The sequence below is a fragment of the Ranitomeya variabilis genome, chromosome 6 (assembly GCF_051348905.1).
Source record: "Ranitomeya variabilis isolate aRanVar5 chromosome 6, aRanVar5.hap1, whole genome shotgun sequence".
NCBI classification, from domain to species: domain Eukaryota; kingdom Metazoa; phylum Chordata; class Amphibia; order Anura; family Dendrobatidae; genus Ranitomeya; species Ranitomeya variabilis.
The window spans coordinates 501754871-501772541 of NC_135237.1; the positions used below are offsets into that span (position 1 = coordinate 501754871).

Consider the following 17671-nt stretch of genomic DNA (forward strand, 5'->3'; position numbering starts at 1 on the left):
AGCTCATTCACCAGTGGTTCTCAGCCTGGTAGGTCACACCTTGGCACCGTCCAGGTTGAAAACTATTAATCCCCCCAGACATGGATTACGGCATGGGACACAACTACGGAGAGGTAAGGGATATGGTGGCTTTTTATTACAGGAGAAGAAGGATTCTGAGGAATAGGTGTTAGATGAATATAACGGTTTGTTATTTTTAAATAAAAAAGTAAAATGGTGTTTTGTTTCATTTCAAATAAAACACTTTAATCTAGCTTTGTCTTTATTTACAATATAACTATAGGATTAGTAATGGATGGGTGTCTTATAGACACCTCTCTATTGGTAATCCATGGGCTTGATGTCACCAGACAATACAAAGGTGACATCAGCCTCACAAATATTACCCCACTTGCCACCGATACAGGGCAAGTGGGAGGAGCCAGGCAAAGAGCCAGAATTGTCGCATCTCATAGATGCACCTTTTCTGAGCAGCTGCGGGCTCCTATTTTTAGGCTGGGGAGGCCAATATCCATGGCTTCTTACCAGCCTGAGAATACCAGCCCCCAGCTGTCTGCTTTAGCAAGGTTGGTTGTAAAAAACAGGGAGATCCCATACTGTTTTTTTAAATTATTTATTTAAATCATTAAAAAATATGGCGTGGGGACCCCTCTATTCTTGATAACCAGCCTTGCTGAAGCTGACAGCTGAGGGTTGAAGCCCCCAGCTATGAGTATTGCCTGGCTGGTTATCAAAAATATAGGGGAACCCACACCGGCTTGTAAAATTTTTTTTTATATGAATACGCTCATCAGCCGTTCCTGCTCTCACTGTTATTAGCAGCAGGCGTCAGCTGATGGGAGCAGTAGTCCCATCAGCTGAAACCAGTCACTGGAGGTGAACCTTATTACTCTGACCACAGCTGTGCGCTCACGCTGTCTTATGACAGCGTGGGAACCGCGGCTGTCTGACTGGCAGTGATGAGTTCACCACTGATCAGAAGAGGAGTTTCCCGTGCTTTCATGCACATGACAGAGCAGCAAACACTGGATGTTCGGGCCCCCCAGTCAAGTGAATGCGGTCTGGGTTCGAGTACTGTTCTGATACTCAAACCAAAACTTTTTGTGGCTGAACCCGAACATCCAGGTGTCCGCCCATCTAGTGCCAATAACATTAAAGTTAGAGCAGCAGTCACAGTTTGGTCATTCTATTTTAATTTTTCCATTATTATGTCATTTTCCGTACATACTATGAAGTGCAGACATATCGGTTCTCATTTGATTTAGCTTCTTAAAGACAAAGGTATTCCCATCTCAAAGATCCTATCTAAATAATAATAATAATAATAATAATAATAATAGCAAATACTTCAAATTAGAAATGTAATATAGTTCTTCAGATTCGCTATGTCTCTTACCCCACGTGCAGGGAATTGGAGTAGCTTAGGTATCCATGGTTACGACCACTAACAACTAACTGTCACTATATGAGTGGTCATAACCATGGATACCTAAGCTACTGCAATGCCCTGCACATGGGGTAAGAGACATAGCGTAGCAGAAGAGCTGTACTACATTTCTAACAGGAGGTATTTGCTAAAATTATTATTATTACTACTACTACACCTGCTACGTATTGGGATAAGATCTTGGAGCTGTGAATACCTTTTTAATGGTATGGTATGGCGACAACCAATAATTGGAAAACCAATAAGATTGAAAAAGTGACAACATGAAAAGCAAAGTATAAATCGATCCATGAAAGTTGACAATCTCTCTAGGCAATATAAAGCTTACAACCACGGTTATGTTCTAATTTATTAACATTATTACGTTAATGATGGAAATTCTTAAATTTAACAAAACTACTAAGTTATATATGCAATATCAGCATTTCATATAATACTTAGGGGTCCACAACTCACCAAAAAGGTATTTCCACAGTGACCACAGACCACTCTGGTGCCCTCTGGCTGGACTGGTAGAGCGGGCTGTGCCGGCTGCTCTTCGGGAATCAGCATCACCGGACCCAGATTAATAATACGTCTGCTATAGAGAGAAATCCGCATTACTCCCAGTAGGCGACAACCCCCGGTCTGCCCACTCCTCGCCTCCGTCCATCGTTGGGATTATGCTTGGGCTCATGACTATTTATTGGAGACAGAGACTACGGATGACTGACGTTCTACGTACCAGTTTGGTCGTGGGCATCCTATTCGCCGTGAGGTATCCTTGCAGATGAGTAGACAATTACAAGGACATCGGACATATTTCTTCCCTGAGGGAGGGGTTTTGATTGGCTTTTTAAAAAAAAAAAAAAAAGCACAAGAGAATATAACAGTGATTTATATATGTAGATCAGTAGTCTACAAACAGGCGATGCCTGAATGTGTTGCGGCTGTCGAACAGCAACTGCAGGGCCTGGAACATGCTGAAGTCACTCGGTTAGCACTCGAGCATGTATAACATCTTATCAGAGCACGTTCGCTCATCACCGAAACGTATTAATGATCTACAAATACAGACAAGATATCGATTTATTCAGAACCGTGTAGAAATCCCACATATACGTCTTGGCTGCCATCAGTAAGGCTCTTAATGGCTGTCTGAGGAATGTTCTGCCATGCTGATTGCACTTGGCTATTATTGATAAAAGCAGGACTCAGCGCTAAAGACGACTGACCGCCATTGCTGTCTTACTCTGCACCATGACGGCCTTTGAAAGCGGTGGCGTGAGGTCAGTGAACACTTGCACCTGGACGCCAATGTCATGCAACGCATTCTAATGGTTTGTGTAGACAGTGACACCTTAGACTTGGGATGTGACATCTATCTTCACTTGTAGCACATAATGGATTCATTGGTGCGGCCATTTCTCCGAAGTGTCCTAGGAGCCCTTTTTTCAACAACTACAACAGGCCTCATGTTGCTCAGCCAACTGTGATCAGCCTGCTTGGTCTGGTCTTCCTTCCGGACTGGTCTTCCTTGACCTCATTGATTGGCAAATTATGAAGGGAGCTGCCAGCAGCGGATCTTGATGATTTGCTGCCCACGTGCATTCAGTGCATCAGATCATTCCTCAGACAACCATTAATAACCTCATTAATAACAGCCAAGACACAAGTGTGGGGATTTCTGCAAGTGACCCTCATACTCCATACTGAATAAATGACGGAGGTTTTGAATATTTGGATTCCATTTTTTCAACATTTACTTATCAATAATACGTCTGTCCGGTGATTTCCAGAACTCCATGGCTTTCTTCTTGGTGTGGTCATTTCAATGTTTCAGAGTGTAAATTCACCAATATTGGTGCAGTTTTAAAAATTATATAAATTTATTTTTATGACTTTGTTGGGCTTTTTTTTTTTTTTTTTTTTCTCCAGTCTATAGTCCACATAAGACTCGGACAAAACAAACTCTGGCCACAAAACAGATCACAGGACATCACAGCACAATGTTGAGTGGAGTCAAATTGCAACCTGAATGGTACCATAATGGCTTCCAGTCATAAAAGGTCCGCGGTCTCATGCACGGGGCCCAGCGGCTCTGCCAAGGCTGACGGCACATGACACCGAGCTCAGTGCACAAGCCGCTGATGTCAGTGATCGGCTATGGGGGCGACAAGTGATGTCATCGCTGCAGCCAAGGAGGGCGAGCACGTGCTGAGTTGTTAGTTTACAGTTCCAAAAGTGGACAAACCCTTTAAGAGCTATAGGTTTACTTTACGGTTTACAAAAAACAGCACCATACATATGGTTGTACTAATTGGTGGACCACACTGATGAAATATTCATGGCTTCTCAATGTAGGCCAAGAATTTTAATGGCTTCTTTGGTAGACGTTCAAGGGCCGGATTCACACATTGCTTTGTGGTGCAGAACTGTTACCGCTTACCAGAAACCATGTAAAAAAAATAAATAAAAAAGCAACGCATGTTCTGACATGCAGTTTTTGCTATGGACTTTTTTTTTTTTTTTTTTAATATAAAGTAGTTCTTTGAAATGTTCATAAAGCAGGTGTTATACAAAACTGAAAAAGGCATTAGCAAGTCCTATGTTTTTATACGCAGTGTGTGAATAAGGCTCTGTGCACACGTATTTAGTGCAGAAATGCATGCACCATATCTGCATTTCTTGGCAGGGAAAAAAAACAGTGTAAAATAGATGCGTTTTTTGCTGAATTTTTTACATGCGTTTCTGTTGCAGATTTTTCCCCATTCATGGGTATGGGTGAAATCTGCAAGTTACAAATAAGCTCAATGTGTATGAGACTTCAGGATTCTCATTCACTTTGCTGGCATCAGGAAACCCTTTAGGTTTTCTGACAAATTAGTGCAGAAGAAAACAAAACAAAAATGTGAAAAACCTGCAAAGTGTGCACAGGATCTAAGACAAGGAAAGAAAAATCAGCACCCTCCCCGACATAACGTCACATGGCATTTCTCTTACCGTAGCCTCATTGCAGACTGTGCACTTCACTACATGCTGATGAAGCTTTCCGTCCAAATTAATGAGGGACTGGCACACACGGCAGTTGATTACGGGAACACCACTGGCATCTGGACTGACGATTGCTGTATATGGAGGCGGTAATTCAGCTGCACAGAAACATTGTGGGGAAAGTGACTGTCAATATTTGGTGACAACATGAGTGGCACAACAACAACAGCAGCCACAACAACAGCAGCCACAACAACAGCAGCCACAACAACAGCAGCCACAACAACAGCAGCCACAACAACAGCAGCCACCAGCACAACTAATGATTTGTCTGGGAATCACATCAACTATTATCTATCCGATGTCAACAATCGCAGTAGGGCCATGTTCAAATTTCCAATGGAAACGACAATTTTGAGCCGCCGGCATTATTTTAAATCCACAAGAATATAAACAAAAACTAGAACTAAACTACAGATTAGCCACATTTAAAAGAGACTGTCAGCACAGAGTGACTTTTCAAACCAAGTACAGGTGCTCGGGGCATCATGGCGGCCAAACATTTAACTACACCTTCCCACCTGATTGTTTTCCCATCCATCTCCACCTGTCATGATTCTCAATGGCGAGAGAACATAGCCCAGCATATATGAGAACTAGCTCTTGGAAGATGGAAACTATACTGACCATGAACTAAACCTGCCGCACAACTAGAAGTGGCCGGGTAGCATGCCTACGTTTTTTTATCCCTAGATGCCCAGCGCCAGCCGGAGAACTACCTAATCCTAGCAGAGGAAAAGACAGTCCTGGCTCACCTCTAGAGAAATTTTCCCAAAAGGCAGACAGAGGCCCCCACATATATTGGCGGTGATTTTAGATGAAATGACAAACGTAGTATGAAAATAGGTTTAGCAAAAATCGAGGTCCGCTTACTAGATAGAAAGAAGACAGAAAGGGCACTTTCATGGTCAGCAGAAAACCCTATCAAAACACCATCCAGAAATTACTTTAAGACTCTAGCATTAACTCATAACACCAGAGTGGCAATTTCCGCTCACAAGAGCTTTCCAGACACAGTAACGAAACAGCAGCTGTGAACAGGAACAAAATGCAAAAACACACAAGGACAAAAGTCCAACTTAGCTGGGAGTTGTCTAGTAGCAGGAACATGCACAGAAAGGCTTCTGATTACATTGTTGACCGGCATGAAACTGACAGAGGAGCAAGGTTATATAGCGACTCCCACATCCTGATAGGAGCAGGTGAACAGAGGGGATGATGCACACAAGTACAATTCCACAAGTGGCCACCGGGGGAGCCCAGAATCCAATTTCACAACAGTACCCCCCCCTCGAGGAGGGGGCACCGAACCCTCACCAGAACCACCAGGGCGATCAGGATGAGCCCTATGAAAGGCACGGACAAGATCGGAGGCATGAACATCAGAGGCAGTGACCCAAGAATTATCCTCCTGACCGTATCCCTTCCATTTGACCAGATACTGGAGTTTCCGTCTGGAAACACGAGAGTCCAAGATCTTTTCCACAACGTACTCCAACTCACCCTCAACCAACACCGGAGCAGGAGGCTCAACGGAAGGCACAGCCGGTACCTCATACCTGCGCAACAATGACCGATGAAAAACATTATGAATCGAAAAGGATGCAGGGAGGTCCAAACGGAAGGACACAGGGTTAAGAATCTCCAATATCTTGTACGGGCCGATGAACCGAGGCTTAAACTTAGGAGAAGAAACCCTCATAGGGACAAAACGAGAAGACAACCACACCAAGTCCCCAACACAAAGCCGAGGACCAACACGACGACGGCGGTTGGCAAAAAGCTGAGTCTTCTCCTGGGACAACTTCAAATTGTCCACCACCTGCCCCCAAATCTGATGCAACCTCTCCACCACAGCATCCACTCCAGGACAATCCGAAGATTCCACTTGACCGGAGGAAAATCGAGGATGAAACCCCGAATTACAGAAAAACGGGGACACCAAGGTGGCAGAGCTGGCCCGATTATTGAGGGCGAACTCCGCCAAAGGCAAAAAAGCAACCCAATCATCCTGATCCGCAGACACAAAACACCTCAAATATGTCTCCAAGGTCTGATTAGTCCGCTCGGTCTGGCCATTAGTCTGAGGATGGAAAGCAGACGAAAAAGACAAATCTATGCCCATCCTAGCACAGAATGCCCGCCAAAATCTAGACACGAATTGGGTCCCTCTGTCAGAAACTATATTCTCCGGAATACCATGCAAACGAACAACATTTTGAAAAAACAGAGGAACCAACTCGGAAGAAGAAGGCAACTTAGGCAAGGGAACCAGATGGACCATCTTAGAGAAACGGTCACACACCACCCAGATGACAGACATCTTATGAGAAACAGGCAGATCCGAAATAAAATCCATCGAGATGTGCGTCCAAGGCCTCTTCGGGATAGGCAAGGGTAACAACAATCCACTAGCCCGAGAACAACAAGGCTTGGCCCGAGCACAAACGTCACAAGACTGCACAAAGCCTCGCACATCTCGTGACAGGGAAGGCCACCAGAAGGACCTTGCCACCAAATCCCTGGTACCAAAGATTCCAGGATGACCTGCCAACGCAGAAGAATGAACCTCAGAGATGACTTTACTGGTCCAATCATCAGGAACAAACAGTCTACCAGGTGGGCAACGATCAGGTCTATCCGCCTGAAACTCCTGCAAGGCCCGCCGCAGGTCTGGAGAAACGGCAGACAATATCACTCCATCTTTAAGGATACCTGTGGGCTCAGAATTACCAGGGGAGTCAGGCTCAAAACTCCTAGAAAGGGCATCCGCCTTAACATTCTTAGAACCCGGTAGGTAAGACACCACAAAATTAAACCGAGAGAAAAACAACGACCAGCGCGCCTGTCTAGGATTCAGGCGCCTGGCAGACTCAAGGTAAATTAAATTTTTGTGGTCAGTCAATACCACCACCTGATGTCTGGCCCCCTCAAGCCAGTGACGCCACTCCTCAAAAGCCCACTTCATGGCCAAAAGCTCCCGATTCCCAATATCATAATTCCGCTCGGCGGGCGAAAATTTACGGGAAAAAAAAAGCACAAGGTCTCATCACGGAGCAGTCGGAACTTCTCTGCGACAACACCGCCCCAGCTCCGATTTCAGAAGCGTCGACCTCAACCTGAAAAGGAAGAGCAACATCAGGCTGACGCAACACTGGGGCGGAAGAAAAGCGGCGCTTGAGCTCCCCAAAGGCCTCCACAGCATCAGGGGACCAATCAGCAACATCAGCACCCTTCTTAGTCAAATCAGTCAATGGTTTTACAACATCAGAAAAACCAGCAATAAATCGACGATAAAAGTTAGCAAAGCCCAAAAATTTCTGAAGACTCTTAAGAGAAGAGGGTTGCGTCCAATCACCAATAGCCTGAACCTTGACAGGATCCATCTCAATGGAAGAGGGGGAAAAAAATGTATCCCAAGAAGGAAATCTTTTGAACCCCAAAAACACACTTAGAACCCTTCACACACAAGGAATTAGACCGCAAAACCTGAAAAACCCTCCTGACCTGCTGGACATGAGAGTCCCAGTCATCCGAAAAAAATCAGAATATCATCCAGATACACAATCATAAATTTGTCCAAATAATCGCGGAAAATGTCATGCATAAAGGACTGGAAGACTGAAGGGGCATTTGAAAGACCAAAAGGCATCACCAAATACTCAAAATGGCCCTCGGGCGTATTAAATGCGGTTTTCCACTCATCCCCCTGCTTGATTCGCACCAAATTATACGCCCCACGGAGATCAATCTTAGAGAACCACTTGGCCCCCTTTATACGAGCAAACAAATCAGTAAGCAGTGGTAACGGATATTGATATTTAACCGTGATTTTATTCAAAAGTCGATAATCAATACACGGCCTCAAAGAGCCGTCTTTCTTAGACACAAAGAAAAAACCGGCTCCTAAGGGAGATGACGAAGGACGAATATGTCCCTTTTCCAAGGACTCCTTTATATATTCTCGCATAGCCGCGTGTTCAGGCACAGACAGATTAAATAAACGACCCTTAGGGTATTTACTACCCGGGATCAAGTCTATGGCACAATCGCACTCCCGGTGCGGAGGTAGTGAACCAACCTTGGGTTCTTCAAAAACGTCACGAAAGTCAGACAAGAATTCAGGAATCTCAGAGGGAATAGATGATGAAATGGAAACCAAAGGTACGTCCCCATGAGTTCCTTTACATCCCCAGCTTAACACAGACATAGCTCTCCAGTCGAGGACTGGGTTATGAGATTGCAGCCATGGCAATCCCAGCACCAAAACATCATGTAGATTATACAGCACCAGAAAGCGAATAACCTCCTGGTGATCCGGATTAACACGCATAGTCACTTGTGTCCAGTATTGTGGTTTATTACTAGCCAATGGGGTGGAGTCAATCCCTTTCAGAGGTATCGGAGCCTCCAATGGCTCCAAATCATACCCACAGCGTTTGGCAAAGGACCAATCCATAAGACTCAAAGCAGCGCCAGAGTCGACATAGGCGTCCGCGGTAATAGATGACAAAGAACAAATCAGGGTCACAGATAGAATAAACTTAGACTGTAAAGTGCTAATTGAAACAGACTTGTCAGGCTTCTTAGTACGCTTAAAGCATGCTGATATAACATGAGTTGAATCACCACAATAGAAGCACAACCCATTTTTTCGTCTAAAATTCTGCCGCTCGCTTCTGGACAGAATTCTATCACATTGCATATTTTCTGGCGTTTTCTCAGTAGACACCGCCAAATGGTGCACAGGTTTGCGCTCCCGCAGACGCCTATCGATCTGAATAGCCATCGTCATGGACTCATTCAGACTCGCAGGCACAGGGAACCCCACCATAACATCCTTAATGGCATCAGAGAGACCTTCTCTGAAAATCGCCGCCAGGGCGCACTCATTCCACTGAGTAAGCACAGACCATTTGCGGAATTTTTGGCAGTATATTTCAGCTTCATCTTGCCCCTGAGACAAGGACATCAAGGCCTTTTCCGCCTGAAGCTCTAAATGAGGTTCCTCATAAAGCAACCCCAAGGCCAGAAAAAACGCATCCACATTGAGCAACGCAGGATCCCCTGGTGCCAATGCAAAAGCCCAGTCTTGAGGGTCGCCCCGGAGCAAGGAAATTACAATCCTGACCTGCTGTGCAGGGTCTCCGGCAGAGCGAGACTTCAGGGACAAAAACAATTTGCAATTATTTTTAAAATTTTGAAAGTGAGATCTATTCCCCGAGAAGAATTCAGGCAAAGGAATTCTAGGCTCAGACATAGGTGCATGAACAACGAAATCTTGCAAATTTTGTACCTTTGTGGCGAGATTATTCAAACCTGTAACTACACTCTGAAGATCCATTTGAAACAGGTGAACACAGAGCCATTCAAGGATAAGAAGGAGAGAAAGAGAGGAAGGCTGCAGTATAGGCAGACTAGCAAGTGATTCAATTAAGAGCACACTCAGAACTAGAGGAAAAAAAAAAAAAAAAAAATTGTAGCAGACTTCTTTTTTCTCTCCTTTCTCAGCCAGTAATTTAACCCTTTTTTTTGGGCCGGTCAAACTGTCATGATTCCCAATGGCGAGAGAACATAGCCCAGCATATATGAGAACTAGCTCTTGGAAGATGGAAACTATACTGACCATGAACTAAACCTGCCGCACAACTAGAAGTGGCCGGGTAGCATGCCTACGTTTTTTTATCCCTAGATGCCCAGCGCCAGCCGGAGAACTACCTAATCCTAGCAGAGGAAAAGACAGTCCTGGCTCACCTCTAGAGAAATTTTCCCAAAAGGCAGACAGAGGCCCCCACATATATTGGCGGTGATTTTAGATGAAATGACAAACGTAGTATGAAAATAGGTTTAGCAAAAATCGAGGTCCGCTTACTAGATAGCAAGAAGACAGAAAGGGCACTTTCATGGTCAGCAGAAAACCCTATCAAAACACCATCCAGAAATTACTTTAAGACTCTAGCATTAACTCATAACACCAGAGTGGCAATTTCCGCTCACAAGAGCTTTCCAGACACAGTAACGAAACAGCAGCTGTGAACAGGAACAAAATGCAAAAACACACAAGGACAAAAGTCCAACTTAGCTGGGAGTTGTCTAGTAGCAGGAACATGCACAGAAAGGCTTCTGATTACATTGTTGACCGGCATGAAACTGACAGAGGAGCAAGGTTATATAGCGACTCCCACATCCTGATAGGAGCAGGTGAACAGAGGGGATGATGCACACAAGTACAATTCCACAAGTGGCCACCGGGGGAGCCCAGAATCCAATTTCACAACATCCACCCTTCTTTGACTATCAAGTCAGAACAGTCAAAGTAGAGGAGGGAGGAGATTGAGGGAAAACAAGCCGGTGGGAAGGTGTAGTACGTTTGGCCACACCATGCTGCACTTGGCACCTGTGCTTGGTTTGAACAGTCATTTTGTGCTGAGAAAGTCTCTTTAAACAGAATCGGTCATCAGCATTTTATACCCCAAACTAATAGCACGTATGTAAAGGAGCTATACTGCTGAGTAAATCTTTACATTTCTTGTAGAAAGCAGTTTTGCCATTTTCGATTCTCACGATGCCAGTCCCGGAGAACCCTCACATCTCGCTACAAGGATGCACAGATCTGCCGTCACAAAGAGACTGCAGACTTGTACCCCAAGGCCGGATAGTAGTGATGAGCGAGTATACTCGTTGCTTGGGTTTTCCCGAGCATGCTCGGGTGATCTCCGAGTAATTGGATGTGTTTGGAAATTTAGTTTTTGTCGCCTCAGCTGCATGATTTACGGCTGCTAGACAGGCTGAATACATGTGAGGAATGCCTTTCTGTTAGGGAATTCCCACATGTATTCAGGCTGTCCAGCAGTGGTAATTCATGCAGCTGAGGCAAGGAAAACAATCTCCCAGCACTGACAAATACTCGGAGATCACCAAAGCAACAGTGCTATTCGCTCATCACTACCGGACAGCCTTTTATGTACGTCCACTGATAACCTCTTTATATTTACCATCAGATGCTATAATAACAGAATACAAAACTCAGTGCAATCATAGAATAGAGAGCGGTGCTCCGGAGCAGAATTATGTTTGGACATTTCTTTTAAAGACTTTAAAGGGAACCTGTCACCCCCCAGGCGTTTGTAACTAAGCCACCTTGTGCTGCACTAATGCTGCATTCTGACAAGGTGGCTCTTTTAGTTCGGGTCCCTGGCACTGCTGCGATAATCGCTTTTGAAATTTATCCCTCATACCTGTGAAATCGTCCGGGGGGCAGGTCTCTCCCCCCTAATCCAAATGCCTCACAGCCGTCACTCATGGCCTCTCTTGCCGCCGGGCACCGCCTCCTCTTCCTTCAGCAGCGTCCCTGGCACCTGCGCCATTTATTTATTTATTTTATTTTGGGGGGGGCATGCGCAGCTGCGCTGCCCTTCGAACTTACAGCGCAGGCGACGGGTACGCTACTGAAGGAAGAGGAGGTGTGCAGAGGCCATGAGTGATGGCTGTGAGGAATCTGGATTAGGGGGGGAAAAGGCCTGCCCCGGGGCGATTTCACAGGTATGAGGGACAAATTTCAAAAGCGATTATCGCAGCAGTGTCAGGGACCCGAACTAAAAGAGCCACCTTGTCAGAATCCAGCATTAGTGCACCTTGTGGCTCTTTTAGTTACTAACGCCTAGGGGGGGGGGGGGGGGGGGGGGGTGTGACAGGTTCCCTTTAAAAGGAAAGCAAGAATATTTCCATTTACCGACAGAAAACAGATCTCAAAAGCAAAGGAGGTTTATTAGAAAATTGCAACTGATAAATCTTCATTTTCATTAAAACTGGAAAACCCCTTTACTGCATCTTTGATGAAAAAAAAATTCAGATCTCCATTGTGTCCTTCCCACTCCTCTGAATATAAATCACATTCTGGCCGTCTATTAAACTGACAAGAATTCACATGTCATTATCGTCAGCGGGGGTGGAAGGCAGACAATAGGGACTCGGGCGATAGTCTGCGAAAATCATTTTAGTATTTTGTGACACGAGGAAGGTGATGGAGCCGGCAGCTCTGGGAGGGAAGAATAACACAACACACTGACTGCAGTATATGGGAAGGGAGATGAAAAATAGAGATGTCGCCCTAAAGCACGGTCCTGTTAAATTAGAGGACTGGTTTATATGCAAAGTATTAGTATAGGTTAGGTGTATAAGGGATGGATTATTATATTAATTTGGATCTGTCGCCTAATTCCACAATACAAACTCCATACTAAACAGAACTCATAGACCTGATAATGATGTATTTACGCTGACAATCCATGTCAGAATGAGTTAAATTTCCTAAAGGATTATACAGCCAAATCTCACCCACCCATCCTGACAAACAGCTCCTCAGTGTCCCTCCTCCTGGCTGATGCAGCTGAGATCTCACACTGCTCAGTACAAGCTGCAGCTGTAAGGCTGGCTGGATACAGTCTAGATACACTTGGACACAAACGCTCAGACTCTTTTGCTGGAGTCCTAAAGTCAGGGGCGGACATATCATTGGTGCAGCATGTGCAGTCGCACAGGGGCCCAAGAGGTAATGTCGCCCTCCAACACCTTCAAAGCAGCTAGGCTCTTCTGTCATGGTAGAACTATTGGACTGGAATGGGCCCACATGCTTACAATATAGTATCAGGATTATGCATCCATTTGCACATTGATTTTCAATGAAATCTGGTTTATAATCATGTAATCTCAGTAATCATTAAAAATAATAAATGTGAAAAATACCTGTGATTTTAGAGGAAAATCTAAAATTAGAAGGAAGGTTTACCACACTGCCAACACCCTGCTGCACTTTGATGTAGACTGGTAAACCTTTCATATGCCGTGATCAAAGCCAACCATGGCTTACACAGGAGGGATCAAACCACTGCCCATCGGCTTAAGGCCACGTTCACACCTTCAATATTTGGTCAGTATTTTACCTCAGTATTTGTAAGCCAAAACCAGGAGTGGGTGATAAATACAGAAGTGGGGACATGTTTCTATTATACTTTTCCTCTGATTATTCCACTCTTGGTTTTAGCTTACAAATACTGAGGTAAAATACTGAATACTGTGTGAACGTGGGCTTACACTGACCAGAATAGTGCTCTGAAATACAGGGTCATTGGAGTGTATTAAAGAAGTGATCATAGGACTGCATGTTTAAATAAATTCCCTTCTCAGACAAAAAAAAAGCAATTACTTTAGGATGCTTTCAACCCTTTCATTGGTCCCATTGGGGCTTATGCCCGAACCCCCAGCAAAACAGGATTCGAGCGTATGCGCCAATGACTATAATGGTGCCGACAGAATGAACGAGTGCGGTTGTGCATCATTTTTGGGTGTGTACACATACTGGAGACGGACTCTTATGATCTGGTGACCTTGGAGCCGCATGAGAGACTTTCTCAGGAGTAGGTGGTACCTGTACTGACCGCAAACCCTAAACTAACACCGCAACTAGAAGTAGCCGTGGGATGTACCTAACACGTCCTAGACATCTCGACACAGCCGGAAGACTAAATACCCCTATAGATGGAAATGGGAATTCTATCTTGCCTCAGAGCAGAACCCCAAAGGATAGGCAGCCCCCCACAAATATTGACTGTGAGTATAAGAGGAAAGACACACGCAGGCAGAAAAACAGGATTTAGCAAAGAGGCACTTCTAGCTAAATAGAAAAGGATAGGACAGAATTCTTAAGCGGTCAGTATTAAAATCCTAAAAATATCCACAGCAGATAATACAAATATTCCACATCTAACTAAAGACATAGAAAGTATATCTGCATCTCCTGAGAATCCAGCATGACTGAAAAATCCAAACAAAGTCTAAGCTGGACAAAAAAACAATAAATTGCACTGAATTGCAAAGCACACTGCATGTGTGCACAGAGACAAAAAAACAGACACTTATCTTAGCTGAATTGGCAGCAGGGCATGAGGAGCCAGAGAGAGATGCAATCCCTCCAAGTACAATGGACAACTGGCACAGACTCATGGATCCTGCACACCTAAATACCTAATAGAGCTGCAATCAGCAGAAACACCTGCCCGGATTACAACTCCAAGACAACTGCACTACCACCAACAACCACCGGCGGGAGCCCAAGAGCAGAATTCACAACAGGACTCCCAGACACAGACTGCTACATATATGAGTGTCCGCCTCTAGTAGGCAAATACGCCATAAAATTATGCCTGACAGACTGCATGTTTGTTCTTTTGCACCATTGTACTCCCGAATCCTGTTTTGTGGGGGGTTCAGACATAAGTCCCAACAAGACCACTGAACAGGTGCCTGAATGCACAGTGAAAGCATCCTTACATCAATGGTATTGCCGCATCCATCCCATGACCTGCATAATAAAGTGTACACGTTTGTCCAGCATGTGGTGAAAGTGACACCATAAAGCAGAAAAGCAAACGCCCACAGAGAAGGTCCCAGAACACAGGAGGGCCGCAGTGCAGTGGGGTCGGAGCACCAGACCCCCCCGACTACATTACAAGTGATGTGCTTTGTGGGTTCCAGCGCTTCAATAGCAGAAAAAGAAGGGGCAACTGTGGGGGTTCTCAGCATGGTCACGTTAGACAAATCTCCTTTTGGGGTGGGGTAACCAACTTATCCAGAATCAGTGGAACAGTACCAACTCAGTTTCAAGAGAGGCTGCCAGCAGGATTTTGCTAAGTAAGCTACAGACACTGTCAGGTTGGTGCCGTTCTACTGACTAAATTGATACCTGGGGTGAAGAAATCAGTCTTGTGGTTCTTGTGTAATCCTTGTTTGAAGTGAGTGATATGCTTTTCTTTTCTTGGTGGTCTGGCCTCATTGTCATTATTTTGTGCTGAAATGACAGGTCACCGAACCGTCAGAGACCTGCCTCCTATTCTAAATGCTGTGCCTGCACAATAGGTAGCATGTCTTCATAAAAAAAAAAAAAATTGGTCTACAACAAAATGGCGCCAGTGGCGGGCACATGCACGGTGGCATCTTTCGGCAAGCGATGAATTCAATCTGCTCATGCGCCACCCGCTCTGTATGGAGGACCAGCGTGGCAGCACACACGAGAAGAAGCAGCAACCACAGGTGAACTTGTCTTTTTTCGCATATGACTGTCCATAAAGTTCTCAAAACCAAATACCAGGAAGTATCAAAAAACAAAGTATATATATATATATATATATATATATATATATATATATATATATATATATATATATATATATATATATATATATATATATATATATATATATATATATATATATATATATATATATATCAGGACGTGCCAACAAGAGACAAAATGTGATAGTTAATTTACATGATAGGTGCAGAAAATCTGCAACATCAAAAACGCACCAAAAATGCATAGTGGGAACGTAGCCTCAAACAGATTTTCCACCCCAGGACCAGCACCTCTTCTTGCCAAATGCCGACAGTGAGTAATATACACACAGTAGTTAGGTTTGGACGCTGGCCGACACATGTGATGTGAACATGGCCTTAGCATTGGAAGATCACTTTAAAGACTATCAACTAGGTACGGGCCACAAAGCCGCACAAGCACAGTTTGTAAATGACAGCAGCAAAAAGCGTGTCCGTGTGACTTTCGGGTGCGTTGTGCTGGACTTTGGCCACAACCCGAGTGTAGCGGTGCAGACCCGGGCGAAACATCCAGGACTCTATTATTACTATTGTATATGCCTAAATTAACAGCACAATGCAAAGCGTAAGAATAACTAGCGATCAGATTTACACAGCGGTAATGGTGCGGCAGAAATCTTTCCGTTGACCATTTTAACGCTGAAGCTTGGAGTCATACATGGAATGTGACTGTGCGGAATCGGCCTTTATTTCTTGTTAAATGACAATACTTGTAATAAATCCAAAAGAGAAATGTACAGATCTCCACCCGGGGTACTAAAGAGGAGAAGGGGCCATTGCTCAAACTGAACCTCAAACTAAAAAAGAAAAAAATCCAATTGATCACAGATTTTCATAACATAACGTTCATTATTGCCATGGGCTCCTCAGAGCAAAACTAATAGAATTTCACTATTCGGTCTTTTCATTTTCTTGAAGGAAATCCATTCGTCAGCAGCTTTTTGCTATGTAATCTGAGAGGAGCATGATGTAGGGGCTGAGATCCTGAATCCAGCAATGTGTCACTTACTGGGCTGCTTGTTGTAGTTTTACTAGAATCCCTGTTTTCTCCGCTGTGGATGAAGCAGTGCTATGAATGCTGAGCCGTCTATAACCCCGCCCACACTACTGATTGGCAGCTTCCTGTATACATGGTCAACAAACAGCCAATCAGTGGTGGGGTTGGGGTTACACAAATTAGCTGGACTGGTCTGCACATGAATCCTAGTAAGGCAATGATAATCTCTTGCTGATAAACACTGGTTGCATTGAAACTACAACACAGCCGAATATGTGATACATCTCTAGAATCAGGCTGTCTTGCCATATACAGCTCTGGCAAAAACTAAGACCACCACATCAAAACCCTGTCATGGGCAGCCCAATCCCCAGACATGAACCCCATTGAAAACCTCTGGAATGTAATCAAAAGGATGATGCATAGTCACAAGCCATCAAACAAAGAAGAACTGCTTACATTTTTGTGCCAGAAGCAGTGTGAAAAACTGGTGGAAAGCATGCCAAGACACATGAAAGCTGGGATTAAAAATCATTGTTATTCTGCAAAATATTGATTTCTGAACTCTTCCTGAGTTAAAACATTAGTATTGTTCTTTCTAAATGATTATGAACTTGTTTTCTTTGCATTATTTGAGGTCTGAAAGCACTGGCGGTTTTTTGTTTTGTTTTTTTTAAATTTTGACCATTTTTCTTTGTCAGAAAAAAAAATAAATTATTGCTTGGAAATTCCGAGGCATGTCAGAAGTTTATAGAATAAATGAACAATTTACATTTTATTCAAAAATATACCTATAAAGAGAAAAATCAGACAACCTGAACATTTTGCAGTGGTCTCTTAATTTTTGTCAGAGCTGTATTTTGGTGCTGTCAGATAAAATAGCTAAAACCTGATGACAGATTCCTTTTAAATCTTTGGTGAAGTCTTAATTTCTAACAATGGATACAAAGTGCTAATTAACAGAAACACCACAGCAACCAATTCCTAAAAAAATGGCCCCAAGCAGCCATCAATTAAGTGCGATT

General features: G+C 44.1%; 1 protein-coding gene across 1 annotated transcript in view; it reads right to left on the reverse strand.

Annotated features, from left to right (window-relative positions):
- PIP4P2 (phosphatidylinositol-4,5-bisphosphate 4-phosphatase 2) overlaps positions 1-17671 on the reverse strand; it is a 57059-nt gene that overhangs the window by 17985 nt on the left and 21403 nt on the right. The window contains exons 2-4 of the mRNA XM_077270821.1: positions 4430-4578; positions 2172-2278; positions 1904-2027 (exon numbers count right to left, since the gene is read on the reverse strand). Coding sequence (XP_077126936.1) covers positions 1904-2027; positions 2172-2278; positions 4430-4578 — 380 coding nt within the window. The remainder of the gene's footprint in view (positions 1-1903; positions 2028-2171; positions 2279-4429; positions 4579-17671) is intronic.